The 22,181-nt window shown below is 40.0% G+C and overlaps 1 protein-coding gene across 3 annotated transcripts; it reads left to right on the top strand.

The window, feature by feature from the left end:
- Positions 1-1,751: 1,751 nt before the first annotated feature.
- Positions 1,752-20,791, top strand: Hel25E (ATP-dependent RNA helicase 25E). 3 transcript variants are annotated; one of them, XR_012967198.1, is made up of 18 exons: positions 1,752-1,877; positions 4,260-4,465; positions 9,773-9,900; positions 10,153-10,429; positions 10,576-10,694; positions 11,980-12,111; positions 12,345-12,491; positions 12,599-12,736; positions 12,848-12,979; positions 13,213-13,232; positions 17,711-17,729; positions 18,384-18,402; positions 19,032-19,050; positions 19,318-19,336; positions 19,581-19,599; positions 19,837-19,857; positions 19,987-20,004; positions 20,128-20,791. XR_012967198.1 is itself a non-coding variant. In XM_076199425.1 (12 exons), exons 2-9 carry the CDS (start codon positions 4,261-4,263, stop codon positions 12,977-12,979), a joined length of 1,278 nt encoding a protein of 425 aa, XP_076055540.1. In that variant the 5' UTR covers positions 1,752-1,877; position 4,260; the 3' UTR covers positions 13,213-13,232; positions 17,711-17,729; positions 19,032-19,050. The 3 variants fall into 3 exon arrangements, 1 of the variants encoding a protein (XP_076055540.1); XR_012967199.1 differs by lacking the exons at positions 19,032-19,050; positions 19,987-20,004; positions 20,128-20,791 and having other exon boundaries at positions 19,837-19,854; XM_076199425.1 differs by lacking the exons at positions 18,384-18,402; positions 19,318-19,336; positions 19,581-19,599; ... (1 more) ...; positions 19,987-20,004; positions 20,128-20,791.
- The last annotated feature ends 1,390 nt before the right edge of the window (positions 20,792-22,181 follow it).

The raw sequence follows: 22,181 nt of genomic DNA, 5'->3' as shown, positions 1-22,181 counted from the left end.
TTATGAAAATGACCTACATATGTCAATTCATCTCGCACAAAACCTTTAAAACCTCAATTGTACAAAAAAACTTTGTCCTGACTAAATGAAAAATGGGTGATTTTGGAAATTAATTTTTATGTGTAATGTGTAAAAATGATGCATGTAATTATTTTTCTTTTTTGAAATTCTGTTTCTATGTGAAAAATATATTCTTTGTATGAAATTGCACTTACATAGAGACGGAAGTGGAGTGTGAGAGGGGGAGGGGGGGATTGGTGCGTAGGCCTATGCACTGAGGGAGAGGAGGTAATGCTGTGACCTTACACGCACCCCCTCCTGCGCTCCGAGTCGTTACTCTCGTGGAGTTGGAGTAACGACTCGGAGCGCAGGATTTTTGTAGTGACGACGTTACAAAACTTGTGACTACACACCATAGTAGGATGAAATTTGTTTAGATTTAAGTCATAAAGGCGACTCGAACTTGGGACGTCACTACTACCTCACGAGTCTTTTACCGGTAAATTACCGGTAATTCCGGTAACGGCATTGTTGTTTACCGGTAATTCCGGTATTGAAATTAGCGGTATTTGCCCAGCACTACATATCAGTATTAATGTTTGTCATTTACCTGTATCTTCAAACATAATTTAAAGGTTTATTTTGTTTTTTAATTTTGTGGGGGTACCTACATAAAATATTAAATCATACTCTTATGAAATATCAAATATTTATGCATGACAAATGGTGTAATTTTTTGGCACATACAATTCTTTTTATTTATTGTATCCTTATTGCATTATATTGATGGTATATTGTCACTTTTAGATGACCTATGTCCTTCAGGTAACTGGCAACAGCCCCTGAAGTAAATAGGATGGGAATGACTGCAAGACCTTGAATAAATGAGTTATGGATTTTCAACATGAGGTTGAGCAACAAGAACTTGAAACTAGATTCACATGCTGGTAAGGAAATCCTACCCCTCCCCCAACTATTCACCAAGTAATTTTTAAGTTGATATTGCTGCTGTGTCCAGGTTTCTTGAAACCATGGACTTCTTAAAAAAAGAAAACCAGGGCATGTTGATTTTACATTTAGTATTTTTTTACGATTCAAGATCTCAAATTCAGAAAATACCAGCAATATTGCAACTGAACTTCGTGTTCATGTAATACATGAAACACTAAATTTCTAGAAACATTGCAACAAATGTGATATTAAAGCATTGTACATACGTAATTAGGCCTATAAACACAAGCAAATATTGCATCACTCATTATGACCTGCACAGTTAAGAAATATTGTTTAACAATTAGCTATACTTTCGGTAGTATTTTCTTTTACAAACAGTTTACTTATATATTTATATCTGGTTAATTCGTAGGGTTTTTATCACCACTGTCATTGTATATATTTTTCATAACTATTCGAGTAATTTCTTATTTCTTTGTATATCGTTTTGTGTACGCTGGCAATGGCTATTGTTATTATTTGTTTATATTTTCTTTTTTACAAATGCATTTCGGAGAAAATATAAACAAAATCTGCATACAAATGATGAAGACACTAGTGAATTATTATTATATGTGCATTTTATCCTTTTATTCTGTAAAATATGACTGGTAAATATATACGCAAATAACTGGATTGTACATATACTAATATATTTATACACCTGTGTGCATAGGGTTTTATAATTGATAAAAATAAATACAAATGTAATGTAATGTGAATGTTTGTTTAATACGATAGTTTATTAATTTACATAACTGGATTTCATTTCTCCCTTGCCAGATTCTTTCCCTCCGCCATATTTGCCGGTTAGAAGCGCGCGTCAGGGATCCAGAACAGAATAGTACATTAGGACGTCGTAAAGGACTTAAGTTTTGCGTAAGGTGAGTAGTTTAATAAATTGTTTGAACAGTTAATTGGGGAGAAATGCGGAGAATATAAAGAGTGGCTGGAACAAATTTTTGTTTAAATACCAGATGAACTTCAGAACAGAGAACGCCTTAGCGTGGTGACGCTTGGGGTAGTCACTAGTGTGTAAAAGTGAAATATGTAATTATTGTTCTTGGGCACTTAATTAAGGATATAAACAAATAAGGTTTGTAAACTTGATTAGATATGTATGGATATTCTGTAACAGCTTGAAACTAGCGGTTGTAAAGTAAAGGATTAATGGTTGACAAAGATGCTGTCACGTACGCATGCTCGTTATTGAAAACGTTGATGCTACCTAAACAAGTATTTGTTACACCAAATAAGCAGTTAATTGGCATAATTTGTTTGAGGAGTAATTACTAAGCGTTTAAGCAATCCGTATTTGCTATAACAGGATTTTGGGATTGAATTTAGGCAGCCTATAAAATAACAGAATCATGAAATCACTGAATTTACGTTGTCTATTCTTACGGTCCCGTATGTAATTTTAAAGTGCAAATTCGAAAGTAGAAAATGTGCGTGATCCTGGAATAAATATCCAGTCTCAATAGGGGAAATTAGGAGGGTTTACCATGTATTTCAAGGTAATTCCAGTGTGTTTGGGCAATTCGCTCGAAGAGGACGAAATTGTGTTTGGTGTGTACAGTTACAGTAGGTGTTGGGGACCACAGGGTTCACCTTTATAGGTTTTGAGTAACTTCACTGTGGTTTTTGGCATTGATTGTGGTCACAACTTGTGAGGAAGCATTTTCATTGTGGTTGTGACTTGTGAGGAAGCATTATCATTGTTTGTGGTCAGTCACTTTAATTTAGTGCTATGTGATTAGGTGAATAAACAAGAATATAGTTCTATTCTGGGGGTCTCACTATTTACTGACAACACCGACAAAAACTCGACATAACCGATAAAACCCAAACATGGACTGTTTTTGCTCAGATGTACAATTCTATATATATGGTACATTATTTGACATTTTCTTTAAAATGTGTGACACGTAATTTGATAAAGAAGTCACACTTCTAGCCTCTGCAAAATTACCCACCACAGCTACGCTTACAGTCCAACCAAATACTGACAAAACCCGAACAAGGAGGTTTTTGCTTAAATGCACAATTTTATATTAAAAATTAGCATGTGGTTGGATTAATTGCACTATTTTCGGTCAATTTATAGTTTCACCCAACCATAGAATTTGATATGTGGCTTGTGTGTTTCTGGTGATAATGAATGATGGTGTACATCATTTCTGTCACAAATATACTTTTGAAGTAATTACGTATTAAGTTTATGCACTTATGCCTACATCTCCCAAACGATCTGGGGGGACGTGTGGGAAATCGGGGTTTTTGGGTGGGGGAGACTAATAAATGGAGTAATGCGCATTGCCAAACAGGTGTAAAATGAAGAAGACTAAAGAAACCCATAAAAAAAAAAAAGTATCCCATATTGGCAGGTACCGCACGTGGCGCCATGTTTGTTTACTAATGATTGTAAGTATTTGTGTAGAAGCGCTAGATTGAGGGCAGCCGATCGCACAAGACTTGGTAACCGCAAAGTAAAGTAAAGTAACCTAACCTAACGGAGGTAACGTTAATTTACGGTTAGGAAGTCTTGCGTGGCTGGAGTGGACTTCGCTAAGTGAAACATATTTAGCGAGACATTTTTCGAATTGATGGTAAACACAAAGATGGCTACCGGTGGACTCTGGACTTTAAATGTGATTTTTATTTTATTTATTTATTTTTGTGCATTTTTGTTCATTTTATACCTGTTTTGCAATGCACATTACTCCATTTATTAGTCTCCCCCCACCCATAAACCTCGATTTCCCACACGTCCCCCCAGATCGATCGGGAGATGTAGGCATAAGTGCATAATTTCAATACTTACTTCAAAAGTATGCATTTGCGACTGAAATGATGTACACCATCGTTTATATCACAGCATTTCTCACCAGAAACACATAAGCCACATAAATTCTATGGTTGGGTGAAACTATAAATTGTCCCTATTTTCTTTAAAATGTGTGATTTCCATGTAATATGATCAAAGAGAATTTACATTTTTATCCTCTGGAAAATTACCGACAACAGCTACGATTTGTGCTACTTTCATGATTATTTTTTCCCCCAATTGATCCCTTTTCTCTGGAGAATATAGTAGGTTAGGAGCTAGTGGACAATGTAAATTTCATGCTAAATATCGGTGTTAATCTGTTGAGTCTCTCCTGAATTGTAAGGACTTGCAGAAATAATTTGCATTTTGGGTTAGGTAAAGTAAGTCCAGTGTATTATACTATCAGTGTTTGGTAATGTGTTGTTGCTGTCCACAGAATGGCTGAACAGGAACCTGAGCTTTTGGATTACGAAGATGACGATCCTGCAGAGACTGCAGAAACTGAACCCACGGAAGCCCCAGCCAAGAAGGATGTAAAAGGAACTTACGTTTCTATCCATTCATCTGGCTTCAGGGACTTCTTGCTGAAACCAGAAATTCTCAGATCCATTGTTGACTGTGGTTTTGAGCATCCTTCAGAGGGTAGGTAGTATATGTAAGCTTGGGTGTTGTGCTTTCAGTTTGTGAAGGCAGAAGGTATTGTGAATAGAAGTACATGAATTATTAGGGGGGCTGGCAAAGCTAGATTTGAACTTGGTTACAAAGATGTGAATGCGACACAGTAGTTTATGTATGGAAGAATGTGAAAGGCCTCGTTTCTAATGTAAACAACTAGATAAGGAGAGGATGACTGCTTCATCAAGAGAACAGATACCATTACCTGGAGAATGGCAAAGCTATTACTTACAGCTTCAGAAGGAATGGGCCTCGTCTTTCCATTGCTGTGACAGGCAGTCTAAGAGCTGACAAAGGTTGAAAATAATTCTTGTGGGTGTTAGATGGAGAGATGGCTGGCAATAAATTTGACAAGCTCCTAATTCCAGAGGTCTGTGTAGACCTTGGCCCATCCTAATTGGCAACTGCCCATTGAATGAGCATGTAGTTCTCACTCGGCCCAGCAAATATAAATTCCAGTTCAAATTAAAAATGGCTTCTATATTTTGTGTAGTTTTTCATCACTTGCCTTTTTTGAGAAATTAAATGCCTGAAGGTGCAACTGTTGTTGTCATCAAATGGTTGATATCAACAGGTGTATGAGAGTAACCACAGTTCAATCTTTGGCAATAATATTCATTTTAGTGAAACCCATTGTATAGAAAGTGTTTTACCAAGGATGTATAGTAAATAGGAGTTTTGTAAATAATGCCAGAACAACCAGAAATTCTTGGCTGTTTGTGTCAATCACTGGTTGCATTGCCAGCCTGTTTTTCTTCAGACTGCCCTCCAGAACTCTTCTGACACAGTACTGCATGTTAGGTACTGCCACACTGCACAGACCTGAGGTTGTTGTACAATACTTGCAAATTAGGCAGTTGTCCATTATGATCTGTTTAAGTGTCTTCGATAGGTGTAGCTCTAGTTGTATTTCAGGTTTGTAAGGGTATCGGATTATTTGCTACATGGCCAGTTTGCTACCAACCATTTCACTACATTGTTTGGTCGTTTCACTACACATTTTGCGTTTGATCCAAGCACAAAAAATTATGTATACAGGTTTATAGAGTAATTTCTAGATGAGAGTATAATGTCATGTGAGATGAATGGGCATTCTAATAGTTATGTGCATGGTAATTCACTTATAATTATCTGCTGGATAATCTCCCTGACAGTTTCATAAAACAAGGGAATTTTCAAGGGAGAGAAACTGGAGGAAGTGGATAGTTTTATATACTTGGGTGCAAATGTGGCAGGAAAGGAAGGAGTAGAGGTAGATTGAGGGACGTAAATGCCGTGATTGATTAAAAAAGTGCTATGAGAGATATTTGGGAATGGATGCCAAAAGGATTGTATAAAGGAGTGATTGTACTGACAGCACTGTATGGGGCAGAAACATGGAACGTAAGAGAGGAGTTTGAATGTGTCTAAGAAGTATGATAGGGGTTATTATGCTGGATGGACTGAAATGAGGAGGAGAACGGGGAATGGGAGGTAGGATGGATGCAAGAGTATTGGGATGGTTTGGACACATGGAAAGAATGAGTGAAGAAAGACTTATTAGAAGAGGTGTGGAAGGGGGGCAACCTAGGATGAAATGGATGGAAGAATGGGGGTAAAATGGGCTTTGGGGAAGAGGGGATTGTCTGTTGAGGAAGGACGGGAGACAGGGTTAAATGGAAAATGGGGGTATATGGATGATGTGATCCATGAGATGGAATCGGTGGGGGGAGGGAGTATGAGTGAGAAAAATATGACACAGCCTGAAGATTTTTCTCCGCATCTTCTCCTCTATATGAGGGAATTGAGAGGGGGGATCACTGATATAATGAAGTGGCCTTAATATGGATTTGCTGTGTCTTGCTTCTGACCCAGGGCAGTGGGCAAGATGAAGGGATGACCAGTCATCCAGAAAGTGCCAAGATGAGAGGGAGGGGAGTGGAGTGTGGTAGGGATGGAATGTTTTTTTTTTTTTTTTCTTTTTTTTTCTCTCCTACCCTGTAAGTATTGTATGGGTTACTTCTGAAAAAAAAAATAGTTGGGAGTGTGCTAAGAGGAGACTGTATGGGGCAGAAACATGGAACATAAGAGAGAAGGAGTTTGATATGAGGTGTCTGAGAAGTATGATGGGGTTACTAGGCTGGATAGGGTGTGAAATGAGAACAGGAGTGGAAAGGGAGTTGGGAGATAGGGTTGATGAAAGAGTTTTGGATGGTTTGGACACATGAAAAGAATGAGTGAAGAAAGACTAGTAAAAGAGGTATGGAAGGCATATGTAGGTAGGTCAAACACCACCAGAGGTGCCACCGTCGACGAGGAGCCCAATAGCGCGTCATTTTATGCGCACGCCATGCAAACGGCCAAATTTACATACCGCCGGATATTTCATTCATACAAATGTTATACGAGTGTATTTACTACGATCGTAGTAACTTTCAAACAATTACATCATCAGTTGCATGTCGGTACATAAAAACATGGCGGCTTGCATTCAGTAGTAAATCGAAAATTGGTTTATGTTTCAGCGTAAAAAATGAGCTAAATAAATTCAGAGTGCGGGCAACTAACCAAAAATAACGAAAACTACTAGTCTCGCGGATTATTCTTATACCAAAATAAAGGCAGCGTGATACGGTAGAGCTGAGAAATCGGTGGTCCTAATTAGTTTTTTATTCTATCAGGTCGGATTATCGGATATCAACATCCATCCCGCCATCTTATCAAACTTCACTATTAAGTTTCTTACTATTATGTTATTAGTGTAATAGACTTATAGTTGAATTATTTGAACTATTTTCTTTAAAATGTGTGATTTTCATGTAATTTGATAAAAGAGAAGTTACGTTTTTATCCTCCGTAATATTACGGACCACAGCTACGATTCGTCCTGCCTGCTATGATCACTGGTGGTATGGATCAAACTACACTATTAAGTTTGTTACTATTGTGCTATTAGTGTAATAGCTTGCATATAGTTGAATTATTCAAACTATTTTCTTTAAAATGTGTGATTTTAATGTAATTTGACGGTATTCGTAGCTGTGGTGGGTAATTTTGCAAAGGATAGAAACGTAATTCTATGATCAAATTACATGGAAATCACACATCTTATAGAAAATAGGTCAAATAATGCAACCATATATTAAATTTTTATATAAAATTGTGCCTGTCAGTAAAAACCGTCATTGTTTACGTTTGATCGGCGATTAGTCAGACCGCACGTTTCGGCCCGATTTTCTGGGAAAAAATAGGCCCAATTTAATTCCATTCAAAATGCAATATCTCGAGAACTAGGATAGCTAGATGGATAATTCAAATTGCATTATACTCATAGCGACTTTTTGCATCCCATGAGAACTGCTTCAGCTCAAATATCAGGAATTTCATTTTCATGTTGACCTAGCTAGCATATGTGGAGGGAGTGAACATGAAGGGACGTCCTAGGATGAGGTGAATGGATGGGGTGAAGGGGGCTTTGGGTAAGAGGGGAGTGTCTTGAGGAAGGACGGGAGAGGACAGAAGACGGGTGAATGGAGAATGGTTGTATATGGATGATGTGATGCATGAGGTGGAATGGGCGGGGGGATGGGGGGGTGAGGTAGTATGAGTAGAATTCGACGCAGCCCGAAGGGATTTCTCCCCGTCTTCTCCTTTTATGCAATGGGGGGACGGAGAGGGGGGGGGGTCGCCGATTTAATGAAGCGGCCTTGCTGTGGATGTGCTGTCTTGAAACACTGCTTCTGACCCAGGGCAGTGGACAAGGTGCAGGGATGACCCGTCATCCAGGAGGTGCTAAGATAAGAGGGAGGGTGGAGGGGAGTGGAGTGTATTTAGGGATGGAATGGGTGGGAATGATTTTATGCCTTTTCCTTTTTGGCTACCTACCTTGTAAGGGGGAAAAAGCCTTGGTATATGTATGTATGTGAAATTTTAGGCCGGTTGACACCTACACTATTCCAAGTCCATTCACCCAATTATCAGTACTCCCATGGCTGTTTGTCAGGAAACTGTTGTGGAATGTCTTCCTACTTGGTCTTTAATTTGAAATTGGAACTAATAAAATTAACATACTTCAACAGATAGGCATCACTATTAACGTTTAGCTTTGTAAGGAAGTGGGCAGAGACGGGGATTCTTCAAAAGGTCCACCAGTGCCAGCAGAGAGTGGAATTTTTCTAAAAGTTGGAGAGTATTAAGCTATTGAAGACTTCGGTCACTTGTAGCCAGAGCTGGAGTAGGCCTCTGCTGACTCCATGATCAAGCATCTCTTCTAGACCTTGGGTAGAGAGTTAATGATAGAGCAGATGTAGCCTGGAGTTGGTGGCCAATCAGGTATACTGCCAAGCCACCTGTCCAGGCAAGTCTTGAATGTGTCAGGTGATTCTGGTGGTCATGTAATTTTCCTGAGAGCCAGTTTAACTTCCTTACTCCAGGGAAGTTGAAACTGATGATTTTGTCCTTTGTGATGAGGCATCTGTGCCTTGAATTGGACTGCCCTCTCCAAAGACTCGACTTCAGTACAAGTGTTTTGTATAGATTGCTCTGATATTCCAGGCGTAGATTGCTCAGATATTTCCTGCCTTCATAGAAAATAGAATAGGTTCAACTTGTCAGTCTTTCCCAAAATTGAAGATGCTGAACATTCTTGCGAGACCACAACTGGTAACTACTCCAGTTTGGGGTGCACTGTAGTTCTCCACAGGGTCACCATACATGCTCTCTCACTTGTCCAGAACATATTTTGTATCCAGCCACACATTATCTTTGCTGCATGGATAATGTTGGTGTAGTGATGAGGAAAAGTCATAGGTGTAGATTGAGGTCTCACATATAGCTCCATGCAAGCACAGTGTTGCCAGTGGTATTCAGTTGTGGCTCTGGTCATTCCTTCCATACATTTAGCTTGTGAATTACCTGGGGGTGTGGGTGTCATTGTATTATAAAGTGCCCTGTCATTGTGGTGGTTGCGTCGGGGGTAGCTGATGCTATTTTCGTGTGGGGTAGTGACCTGAACAATGATTGTGCAGATATTGTTTGTCATTGGAATAAGTCAGCAAAGTTTGTTTAGGTAGTTTGCAGTCTATAATTTGGTGTATAAGCAGTGTTTGGTACTGGTGGTAGGTTGGAGATGATTAAAAAAATCTTGAATGGGTGGCTTTTAAGAGGGTTAAAGGACATGAATTGTACTAATCACTGTTTTATTTCAGTGATATAGTTTTGGTTGCATAATGTGGATGTGCTGTCAAGTATTTTGTGTAACTAGAAAAATAACGTTATTTAACATTTTTTTTTCAGTCCAGCATGAATGTATTCCCCAAGCAGTGTTGGGCATGGACATTCTTGGCCAAGCCAAATCTGGAATGGGCAAAACAGCTGTTTTTGTTCTTGCTACCCTGCAGCAGATTGACTCAGTGGATGGTCAGGTATGTAAATCACTTAACTTTGATATAATTGTAATATGTTCATGGACAACTTGGCTACCCCCTGTGTAGGGGGAAAAAGCCTTTGGTATATGTATGTATGTTCATGGAATCAAAGGGGAAGTTCAAAGTGATATGCTTCCTTTTTATGGTGGTGTTCAAGAAAAAAGAAACTAAAGTAAAAGTAACAATATTGTCATTGTAGACCAGGTAGTGCCTATGCATGGGTGACAACAAATATTCTTTACTCCACAGGTGTCGGTGCTTGTTATGTGTCATACCCGAGAGCTGGCTTATCAAATAGCCAAGGAGTATGAGCGTTTCAGCAAGTACATGCCCACCATCAAGGTTGGGGTGTTCTTTGGGGGAATGAACATCCAAAAGGATGAAGAAACTTTGAAGAACAATTGTCCTCACATTGTGGTTGGTACCCCTGGACGCATTTTGGCTTTAATCCGAAACAAGAAGTTGAATTTGAGACATTTAAAACATTTTGTGTTGGACGAGTGTGACAAGATGTTGGAGCAGTTAGGTGTGTACATTTTTCTTGTACTAAATTTTTAGCAAACTAGTGAGATATATAAATCTAAAGTCTGACTTGTACAAAGTTGTGTTGTGATTTTTAGGGTAGCAGTTTTATTAGTTGCCATTAGGATTTAAAACTCTGCTCTTCTTCAGACATGCGGCGTGATGTTCAGGAAATCTTCCGCAACACACCCCATGAGAAGCAAGTGATGATGTTCAGCGCTACACTCAGCAAGGAGATACGCCCAGTTTGCAAGAAGTTCATGCAAGATGTAATTAACTCCCTCCTCACATTGTTGCTGTCGACCAGTTTCTCTGGCATGACGCACACTACTGCGTTAATGCCCCTTTATTAAAGTTAGTGTGGAAAAAGCACATGTGGGCAGGATGACCTTGCATCAGAAAGTATAAATATGGAGTTAGCCATTGGCTTTGCACTGGTGTGCATCAACTTGTATCTTCGGGAGTGAGTTGAAGAGACGACCAGATGTAGACAATCCACGATTCCTGCCACCAACCCAGTCAAAAGCTTCCTTCTTATGACCTGTCAGTGAGCCCATTCCTGTCACTCCTTCAAACACTTCCACCTAGACACAATGAAAAGGGGGCTTCCACACCCCAGGCACCCATATGACTCAAAGCCCTCGTCGCTATCTTTCCTTGACCTCTCAACCATGTGGCCAAGCACCCACTGTAGACCCCCAGTGGGTGTTAACATACCCTATCCTGTCATCCTGGGGTGCACTAAATCTAGTGCATTCGAACTGCTCCAATTCTAATCCCAAGTAACTGCTGTTACTTGTTGAACCAGTATCCTTCTTAACCAGATCCTGACAAATTCCCAACAGCATCCTTGTATCCTGTCATCCTCTCTGGACCCATGGCTTTGAATTGTATGGACAACCCCACCCCCCTACCCAGCACCGTGGCAAGTGGTGCATCCCTCCCCAAAGAAAAACACAAACTGCACAAAAATTATCACATCCTATCCTATCTTTTCTCATCCTATGATACCCTCAACCTCATCCTACTGTATCCTGATCATCAAAGACTACCAAAAGAAGATGGATTGCAAAGAAGAGCACTCAGAAGGAGCTACTGCTGCTGCTGCTGCTGTAAGGTGGAGGGTATGGTGGTTCTCCTCCACATAGCACCCGATTGTGTACTCCCGCCGCACGGCGCTGCCTCTCTGTGTACGGCATGGCAAGAAAACTCACCAGTTTTCAGCTGGAGGCTTGTAACTTCCACTGTGGCAGTCAAGGTTTGGGGTGGAGTTAGGGTTGGAACTAGACTTTTATTCACTGGGGCCATATCCATGCTGAAACTTGGTAGCTTGTAGCTATTAACATTCATAGGGTCTTCTCAATGTTAGGGGGCTGGGTTGGAATTGGCAGGCTGGGTGTTAAGAAGGGGACTTCATAGGGGGTTTTGTTGTTGGGTGGTAGTTTAAGAGAATTGTGTGGATGGGTTGGGGTGCTGGATGGAGAGCTTGAGTTGAAGCAGGGAAGTGGTGTTGATTCTGCATTTGTTGCAATATGCTTATTGACACTTTTTCAGCCAATGGAAGTGTATGTTGATGATGAAGCAAAGTTGACCCTCCACGGTCTGCAGCAGCATTATGTCAAGGTCAAGGAGAATGAGAAGAACAGAAAGTTGTTTGAACTGCTTGATGCCCTTGAATTCAACCAGGTATGTGTCCCATTACATTTTTGTTAGTACTCTGGTTACAGGGGCATCTTTTAAACTATTTTTCCCTGGCTTGTGGAAAAAGGTGAGAAAAAATACAAGGTGAAAAATTTGTAGTATTTGCAATTCACCCATGTAGTCTGAAGTGATTGCATAGCAGCAGGGGGGTGATAATAGTTCACGTTAGGAATTCATGGTTATATCTATTGGTTGTATTAATCTCATGGTTTGCACAGGTGGTGATATTTGTGAAGTCTGTACAGCGTTGCATGGCATTAGCGCAGCTGCTGGTGGAACAGAATTTCCCAGCCATTGCTATCCACAGAGCCATGGCTCAGGAAGAACGTTTAAGCCGCTACCAACAGTTCAAAGACTTCCAGAAGGTGAATTAATAATTCTGTGATGTAACTTGTTTGAAAATATAACGTGGTGTTCTTTGTAGAAAGATTTTTATTAGTTGGTGTTTGATAGTTTAATCTATCTCTTGCAGAGAATACTGGTTGCAACAAATTTGTTTGGTCGTGGTATGGATATTGAGAGAGTGAACATCGTGTTTAATTATGATATGCCTGAAGACAGTGATACATACCTCCACAGAGTAGCCAGAGCTGGCAGGTTTGGCACAAAGGTATGTCAATTAATATTTAGGAGTTTTGAAACAAAAGTTGCCACAAATGTGATTATAGTATTGGTAAGTAATTGCAGTGGATGTGAGGTGCAATGTGAATTTGTTTTTCAGGGTTTGGCAATCACCAAAGTGAGTGATGAAAATGATGCGAAGATACTTAATGAAGTCCAGGAACGGTTTGATGTAAACATCACTGAATTGCCTGATGAAATTGACCTGTCTTCGTACATTGAAGGCCGTTAGGTGGGTATTAAGCATAATTTTTATGTGCTGTGTTAGATTATTGACTATTATAATTACCAGTCTCCCACACTCCCCTTCCTCTCCAACATCTTGAAAAAAGGGATAGGGTCATTGGTACATGTAGTTGTGTATATGTGAAGAAGCTGAATATGGTTTTTATTGCTTGTAAACAAATATATTTAAAGTGAAGATATGGAAGAATTGATAACATTTATGTAATTTCTCTTTTACAGGGAGACTGCAGGAGTGTGTGGTGAGTGCACATTTGAGCCATGTCAACTACTGTAGTCGAGTTCTAATCTTCTATCCATTATAGCTAGTTTAGGATGGGTTAGGCTTCATAGAACAGCACATTACATACTATGATTCCCTACACTAGCAGTCCATAGATGACAACGCTATCTTCCCCGGGAGGAGTAGAGGGGAAGTTAGGTTGTAGATAGATAAGCAGTTAAGTGCCTTGGGGGATTAAATAGTGTAACGTAAGACATTTTGGGAATTATTGCTAAGAAGAATGTATAAAGGGGATTGTGCTGACAGCAGTGTGTGGGGCAGTACTGTTAGTTAAAATGCGAGATGAAATGTTGCTTTTCTACTTTTTTTTTCCGTGTGTTCAAACCATCCCAATACTCATCAACCCTGTCTCCCAACTCCCTTTTCACCCTTTTTTTCCTCACCTTGTTTGTCACACTATACAGCCTAGTAACCCCTACCATCCTTCTCAGGCATTTCACTTGCACATTTAAATTCTGTTCCATGTTTGCCCCATACAGTGCTGTTGGCCCAATCACTCCATCATACAATCTCCTCTTAGCATCCATTCCCAAATGTCTTTGTCACTACACTTTCTAATTCTCCAAGGCATTTATTTGCTTCTTAATCGGCATTCTACCTCCACGCCTCCCTTCCCCAACATTTTTGCACCACCAAATACCAGCCTCCGGAAACATATTCATAATCATATCACTCACCGCTCCATTAACACACTGAAAGACAACACACTGCTGCATGCCAGACCCCCTGATATCCACCCTTCTGAATCCTCTCTCCCACGTAAGGACAGAGTCCACTTGGCCAGACTGCGATGCGGTCACCACCCAGCACTTCTAAGCTACCAGAGGAGGCTGGACGACCGTGTTGTGAACAGCTGCCCAGGATGTAACACTTCACCCCATACCATACAACACATAATGGAAGACTGCATTATACACAATCATGCACGCAAACAACACAACATACACTCTATAAAGGATTTGTGGGAAAACCCAGTCTCGGCTGTGGCCTTCCTTGGGGAGACGGGACTGCTCGGACAGACAGTCTAGGGAACGACAACAACAACAACAACAACTTCCTTAACTCTTCCCCTTAACCCCTTCCATACGGTGCCGCACACGTAGGCGTCATGAGGAGCAAGTGGATTCGCGACGCTGCCATATCGGCGTCTTGATTATATTTATTGTAGTCGCCCCTGTGTTTTTACATTCTCCCAAATGCGCCCTTAATCCCATTCTCTGTGGTTTTCAAAATTCGCGGGTGAAAGAGAGAACGATCGATATAAGCGGCGACTATATTTTATGATGCGAATATTATTTCGTTACGTCGTACGGCTGGCATTGGCTGCTGCCCGCGAGATTTAAGTCCCGTATTGAAGTGGTTAATACTCACTTCCAATTTGCTGTCATCACCCCTTGTACATTTCATCACCAAACTTTTATCCACATTTGTCTTAAACTTCCTTCTTTTGCACACCTTCCCAAACTGTCTAAAATCTTTAATCCCTCCTCAGATCCTGTTACAGGTAGTGTCGTCAGCAAATAACAACTGGCTTGTCCCATTTTTCTCCCATTTTCTTCAACCATCTCCAATCCCAGCCCTTTACCCTTGCATTTACCTCGTGCACTACCCCACCCATGTATAAATTGAACGGCCAAGGTGACATAACGTGTCCCTGGTGAAGTCCCACCTTTACCTCAAACAACTCTCCATTTTCTAACACAGGCTCTACTACTGTAAAAACTCTTGACTGCTCCTAATGGCTTTCCTCCTATCCCTTGTATCTGGAATACCTCCCACAGTGCCTTCCTGTCTCCCCTGCCATAAGCCTAAGCCTTTTCCAAACCCATAAAGGCCCCAAAAAACATCCTTACCTTTTCCTAAAGATTTCTCCCACGTATATCCCTTGCTACAAAAATCAGATCCACACGACCCCTACCTGCCCTAAACCCACACTGTTCCTCACCAATTGCTACTTCTGTACCTCCCCCAATCCTCTCAAAACTCCCATAACTTCCCAACTACACTACAAACTGATCCCTATGAAACTACTACTCGCACGACCCCTTTTCCTCCAGTCGTCTGGTACTCTACCTGTTTTAGAACCTTAAATATCATCACCAGCCGGTCCACCATCACTGTACCTCTCTCTCTCCTCTCTCTCCTCTCTCTCTCCTCTCTCTCTCTCTCTCTCTCTCTCTCTCTCTCTCTCTCTCTCTCTCTCTCTCTCTCTCTCTCTCTCTCTCTCTCTCTCTCTCTCTCTCTCTCTCTCTCTCTCTCTCTCTCTCTCTCTCTCTCTCTCTCTCTCTCTCTCTCTCTCTCTTATCCTCCAGATACTGCCGCAAGCGCAGTGTTGTCAGCAAACAACAACTGGCTTCTCCCATTTTTCTCGGTTTTCCTTAACATCTCCAACCCTTGAGCCATTCCTCTCCCACCACCCATCCATCTATAAATTGAACAGCCAAGGTGACATAATGCATCCCTGCGAAGTTCCACCTCAAATCAATCTAATTCTAACATAGGAACTACTACTCATAAACTCTTGACTGCTCTTAATAGCTCCTCCTAGTCCATATATCTGTAGTACTGGAAAAGGCTTATGATAGGGTAGACAGAAAGGCACTGTGGGAGGTTATGCAGATTTATGGGATAGGAGGAAAGCTTTTGGGAGCTGTCAAGAGTTTTTATGTGAGTAGTAGAGCATGTGTTAGGATTGGAAATGGAGAGAGTGAGTGGTTTGAAGTAAAGGTGGGACTTCGTCAAGGATGCGTTATGTCGCCCTGGCTGTTCAACTTATACATGGATGGGGTGGTGCGAGAGGTGAATGCTAGGGTAGTGAGTCAGGGATTGGAGATGGTTAAAGAAAATGGAGAAAAGTGGGAGGTGAGCCAGCTGTTGTTTGCGGACGACACTGCGCTTGTGGCAGGGTCAGAGGAGGGATTGAGGAAGCTGGTGGCAGAGTTTGGGAGAGTATGTGAGAGTATGTGATAGAAGAAAGCTAAAGATAAATGTGGGTAAAAGTAAGGTGATGAGATGTACAAGGGGTGAAAGTGGCAGTAGACTGGAAGTGAACATTAAGGGAGAGCGACTGGAGGAAGTGGATAGTTTTAGATACTTGGGTGCAAGTGTAGCAGGAAAAGGTGGAGTGAAGGTGGAGGTAGAATGTAGATTGAGAGAAGCGAGTAAATGCCTTGGTGGTTTAAAGAGTGTAATGAGAAATAGACATTTGGGAATGGATGCGAAGAGGAGACTGTATGAAGGAGTGATTGTGCCAACAGCACTGTATGGGGCAGAAACGTGGAACATAAGAGAAGAAGAGAGAAGGAGTTTGAATGTGTTTGAGATGAGGTGTCTGAGAAGTATGGTGGGGGTTACTAGGCTAGATAGAGTGAGAAATGAGGAGGTGAGGAGGAGAACAGGGGTGAAAAAGGATTTGGGAGATAGGGTTGATGAAAGAATATTAGGATGGTTTGGACACATGGAAAGAATGAGTGAAGAAAGACTAGTAAAAGAGGTATGGAAGGCAGATGTGGAGGGAGTGAAGATGAGGGGACGTCCTAGGATGAGGTGGATGGATGGGGTGAAGGGGGCTTTGGGGAAGAGGGGAATGTCTGTTGAGGAAGGAAGGGAGAGGACGGAAGACAGAGGTGAGTGGAGAATGGTTGTATATGGATGATGTGACTGCATGAGGAGGAATGGGCGGGGGGTGGGGTGGGGTGGGGGGTGTTGTAGTATGTGTGAGTAAATTTTGACGCAGCCCGAAGGGATTTCTCCCCGTCCTCTCCTTATATGCAAAGGGGGACGGAGAGGGGGGGTCGCCGATTAAATGAAGCGGCCTTGCTGTGGATGTACTGTGTCTTGCGACACTGCTTCTGACCCAGGGCGGTGGGCAGGGTGCAGGGATGACCCGTCATCCAGGAGGTGCTCAGATGAGAGGAAGGGTGGGAGGGGTGTGGAGTGTATTTAGGGATGAAATGGGTGGGAGTGTTTTTATGCCTTTCCCTTTTTGGCTACCTCCCTTGGAAGGGGGAAAAAGCCTTGGTATATGTATGTACCTCCCACAGTGCCTTCTTCTCTACCCTTTAAGCCTTTTCCAAATACATGACCAAAAACACAATTTACATGAAGCTTTCTCACACGTCTTACCACAAAAATCTGATCTAGTGGCCAATACTTGTTGAAAACCCTCCACACATCCCACATAAGAAACCTTACCTTACCAGGAGAAGCAAGACCCACATTTTTTCTTCTTGTTCTTCTTGGCAACGATATGGTGGCTGTATCTTCTTTTATTGGGACCTGGGGCCATAGATTGAGAGCTGAAGATGTGACAAGATGAAATTTACGGACGCATGAATTTTTGATTATGAACATGTTTATTCTGATAGTTTTGAATAATGATGTATAGTCATTTTCACCTTAACATTACTTTTTATACTTTTTTCTTCTGAATTTCAGACAAGACTACTGACAAGTGGTAAGTATGTGGCTGATCTAAAGTGATCATGAGGAAAGGTGAATTAATGTGTAGGGATTGGTATATTTGTTTTAGGGTAGACATGGAAGTTACCAGACAAGGCATCTTTCATGTACAGCTGTTGTCATGCTGGACGCTAGTGAAGACTGTTCTAATAGAGGATTGCTATTGTGATATATATTCTTTTTTCTTTTGTCAATTAAACATCCATAGCCTATTTCTTTGTTCTCGAGTACAGTGGTTTCCCAGAATGGTGGGAAACTAATAACAATCTTGCAAGTGGACTTAGGCAGTGAAATTTGTTTAAAATTTGTCCAAAATTATGTGCTTACATTTTGTATGTACATTTTATGCAAATTCTTACAAGGTAAGAAGGATATGCAAAATTATTCCGAAGCCATTGATATACTTTAGATAAGCTGAAGTATTGTCATTTTACCTTAGCAGTCCGTTCATGTGCTAGCACCAGTATGACCACAGCTTAAGGGCCCAATTTTTTCTTGAAGGACTTTGTATAAATATCTATGATGAAAAAGATAGGGACAAATGATAAAGGTGATTATTCACTTCGTGTGGAATCTCTCTGACATAGTATAATGTCTGAATCAATGATTCAACTATTTCCAGTTATTAACAATATATCTTTGTTTTCAGGGTCTGCATGATTGTCATGGTAAGTTGACACATTACTTTTTTATTGAAGTCGCTTTGTTTATTGTTGCATGGAAGTTACCAGACAAGGGATCTTTCATGTACAGCTGTTGTCATGCTGGACACTAGTGAAGACTGTTCTAATAGAGGATTGCTATTGTGATATATATTCTTTTTTCTTTTGTCAATTAAACATCCATAGCCACTATTTCTTTGTTCTCGAGTACAGTGGTTTCCTAGAATGATGGAAAACTAATAACAATCTTGCAAGTGGACTTAGGCAGTGAAATTTGTTAAAAATTTGTCCAAAATTATGTGCTTACAGTTTTGTGTATGTACATTTTATGCAAATTCTTACAAGGCAAGAAGGATATGTAAAATTATTCTGAAGCCATTGCTATACTTTAGATGAGCTGAAAGTGTTGCCATTTTACCTTAGCAGTCCATTCAGGTGCTAGCACCAGTATGACCACAGCTTAAGGGCCCAATGTTTTCTTGAAGGACTTTATGTATAAATATCTATGATGAAAAAGATAGGGACAAATGATAAAGGTGATTATTCACTTCGTGTGGAATCTCTCTGACATAGTATGATGTCTGAATCAATGATTCAACTATTTCCAGTTATTAACCATGTATCTTTGTTTTCAGGATCTGCATGATTGTTATGGTAAGTTGACACATTACTTTTTTATTGGAGTCACTTCGTTTATTGTTGCATTGACAATAAATTGATGAACTTAAGAATTAAAAGTTTTATATTTACTTTGAAATTTTTACATTAATGAAGTCTGACCATATAAATCAATGATGAAAAAGATAGGGACAAATGATAAAGGTGATTATTCACTTCGTGTGGAATCTCTCTGACATAGTATGATGTCTGAATCAGTGATTCAACTATTTCCAGTTATTAACCATGTATCTTTGTTTTCAGGATCTGCATGATTGTCATGGTAAGTTGACACATTACTTTTTTATTGGAGTCACTTCGTTTATTGTTGCATTGCCAATAAATTGATGAACTTAAGAATTAAAAGTTTAATATTTACTTTGAAATTTTTACAATGATGAAAAAGATAGGGACAAATGATAAAGGTGATTATTCACTTCGTGTGGAATCTCTCTGACATAGTAAGATGTTACATCTAAATCATGTGTGGTTTGCAATTGTTAACCTTGTATTTAAATCTTTTTCAGGATCTGCACAATTATCACGGTAAGCTGGCTCTAACAGGTCACTGACTCCCAAACTTGATGCACTATAGGTTTCAATATTCACTTTGCTTTTACAATTTTTTTTTACCCAAAATAGTCTTTGAATATCTGTGATGAAAAAAGATAGGGACAAATGATATGTGTGATTATTCACATTGGAATATCTCTGACAGAAGGATAATTGTGAATCCTGCATGCAAGCTTGTATAATTGTTAACTGTATTCCTTTTACTTTCAGGATCTTCAGGATTATCGTGAGGTAAGTTGTAAAGTTTTGCAAGAATAAGGGACAAATTAATGTCAATTAGTGTTTAGATGTGAATAATGAAAAATGTTAAGTGATAAACTGAATGAATTGAATAACATTTGCTGGTTTTCTTTCTTTCAGAATTCCAGTACTTTTTAGGTAAGTTGGATTCCAAAAAATGTGTATATTGAAAGGTGATATGGACTAGTTATTTAGATTTTGAATAAATGGTTTAATATATTTTCCTATCATTTGTTAAAGAATTTATAATTGTTGTTACAGATGAGCTTGGATGGTGGTCATCTCGGTTCAGAAGATGGCTGCGTCAGCACATAACCTACAGGCACCAGGGACAATTGAAGTACTATTTCTGCTGCTTCTTGAACTTACCAAAGTCTTAAAAAAAATTATTTTTGTTTTTTTCTTAATCACTGATGAAAGTACAAGTAGATGTTCTGTTAGTGTAATAGAATGGTTTGTGCAAAGGGAATATCCCAGATATGTATTGCATTGTCCATCTTATGGACTGCACATTTTACCTATCAGAAGGAGGCACCCAGCACTCCTGACGGATAACCACTTAAGTGGTGTAAAGCTGTTTTCATTAAAATTAGGCCAGATGTTGACTTTGATTCAGGCCCATCCAATTTTTGTACAAAACTTTTGAAACAAGTTTCAGTGAATGAGGAATTGTATTAAGTAGAATTTGTATTTTGACAGCAACTCTTGGCTTGATGCCATTTTAAAGTCAATTGTGCACGAGCAATGCTGGTACGCAATTCAGTAACCCTTGGCCAGGTGAAAGTTGTGTAACTCCCTACAGTGAATAGTTTCTAATTTTAAATGTTAGCTACCTGTCCCAAAATTGTACATAGGTCTGACTCTAATTGATGTGTATTTTCAAATATACTTAAAATAAATTGTAGTACAAACTTTTTAAGTGCTACTTACACAAGTTTTCTTTTCATCACTGATTGGGAGTGTACAAAATGCCAAAAGTGGAATGGGCATCAATTCTGATTGGAAAACTGAGGAATTATAAAATGCTAGCTGAATGTGTCCATGTGAAGGACACGGGGACTTCATCATACACTAACAAAGTCCTCAATGTATTTTGAGTCAAATGGCTATTACAAGTTACTGGAGAGCAATGGACGTCATCACATAACTGTTGCTTTAGTTTTATCGTAGTCTCCCATTGTAATTGGTCTTTTAGTCAATCTATCGTAGGAGACCCACGTTTCCCAGGTAGGCGTTGTAGGATTACTGGTCTCTGCAGTCACCCATGGGTCTCCCAGAACCATGGCAAACCTAATAGCTCTTAAATGCAATGTTCAAATGCACCCCACAATCACTGAACGAAAGTGATAAATGGTATTGCCTCCAAATCTAGCACTGCTTTACACGAACTTGACCCTCGGACAAAATGTGCCCAGAATCTACTGATTCTTGACCCTGAAATCCTTCTACAATGAATTAATGCACAAAGGGAATGTGTGATTGGAATTAGCAGGAAACCCCTCAAGGTAGATATACAATGCCAGATGACAGTTTATAGTCTTTCGTTTGTCGGGTTTGATCATTGAACCTGCTGGTGTTGCACTTTCAATGCCTCCCATGCAGTGATGTGTGAAATTCGTCTTGTGTGCACACCGAAATCTGGATCATCAAAAGCAAACTGCATGAAAGTATCAGACAAAATAGGAAAAATAGATTTCAAGCAAGAAGCTTCAAACATTTGTGCTTCATTATACCCTGTAGAGAAGCCCAGTTTATGTTAAATATGCACCAGGAGTGTAGAATAGAAGAGGGAAATGTCCTTGGGCGCACTGATTGTAGGACTTTTCCAATTAATTCATGTAACAGAACATGAAGGGAATAGTCATTAAATAGTCTTTCAGAAGTATAGTTGCAGGAGTCTAGTACTGACTTGCTCTTCTTAATAATAGGTGCTGCAGTTTAACAATCTTCAATCGCTCTCCTTCCTCCATGCAGTCTTTCATTATACATTAATTACATAGCAATTTATCTCCTGATTTGCGAAAACGCACTGGGTGTCTTTTTTTTTGGAGGCTGGTTGTGATGACATCACTCGTACTTTTCCTGTAATTTGGTTTGGCAGGATTGGTTCTGATGCATCACATCTAGCAGTTCCTACAAAGTAAACTGACAGTCGTCACTCTTCCATGTATGAACAAACCTTCTCCAAGACAGTCACAGTATCTTTCATCATCAGGTCGTCCACGTTTGCCTGATGGATTTAAGTGTTGCTTAAAAAAAAAAAAAAAAATGGCGCTACATGTTCTAGCTAATTCTGCAATCAAACCCTGAACACC

The sequence above is a fragment of the Oratosquilla oratoria genome, chromosome 16 (genome assembly GCF_046742065.1).
Source record: "Oratosquilla oratoria isolate Oo_2021 chromosome 16, ASM4674206v1, whole genome shotgun sequence".
In the NCBI taxonomy this organism is placed as follows: Eukaryota; Metazoa; Arthropoda; class Malacostraca; order Stomatopoda; family Squillidae; genus Oratosquilla; species Oratosquilla oratoria.
This window is presented reverse-complemented; position numbering and strand designations above follow the sequence as displayed.

Bases quoted from the DNA above. Each gene is read 5' to 3' on its own strand.
- Hel25E (XM_076199425.1), top strand. From the start codon at position 4,261: ATGGCTGAACAGGAACCTGAGCTTTTGGATTACGAAGATGACGATCCT. The intron at 9,901-10,152 runs GTATGTAAATCA...TTTACTCCACAG, and splicing joins TTGACTCAGTGGATGGTCAG to GTGTCGGTGCTTGTTATGTG. The intron at 12,737-12,847 runs GTATGTCAATTA...TTTGTTTTTCAG, and splicing joins CTGGCAGGTTTGGCACAAAG to GGTTTGGCAATCACCAAAGT.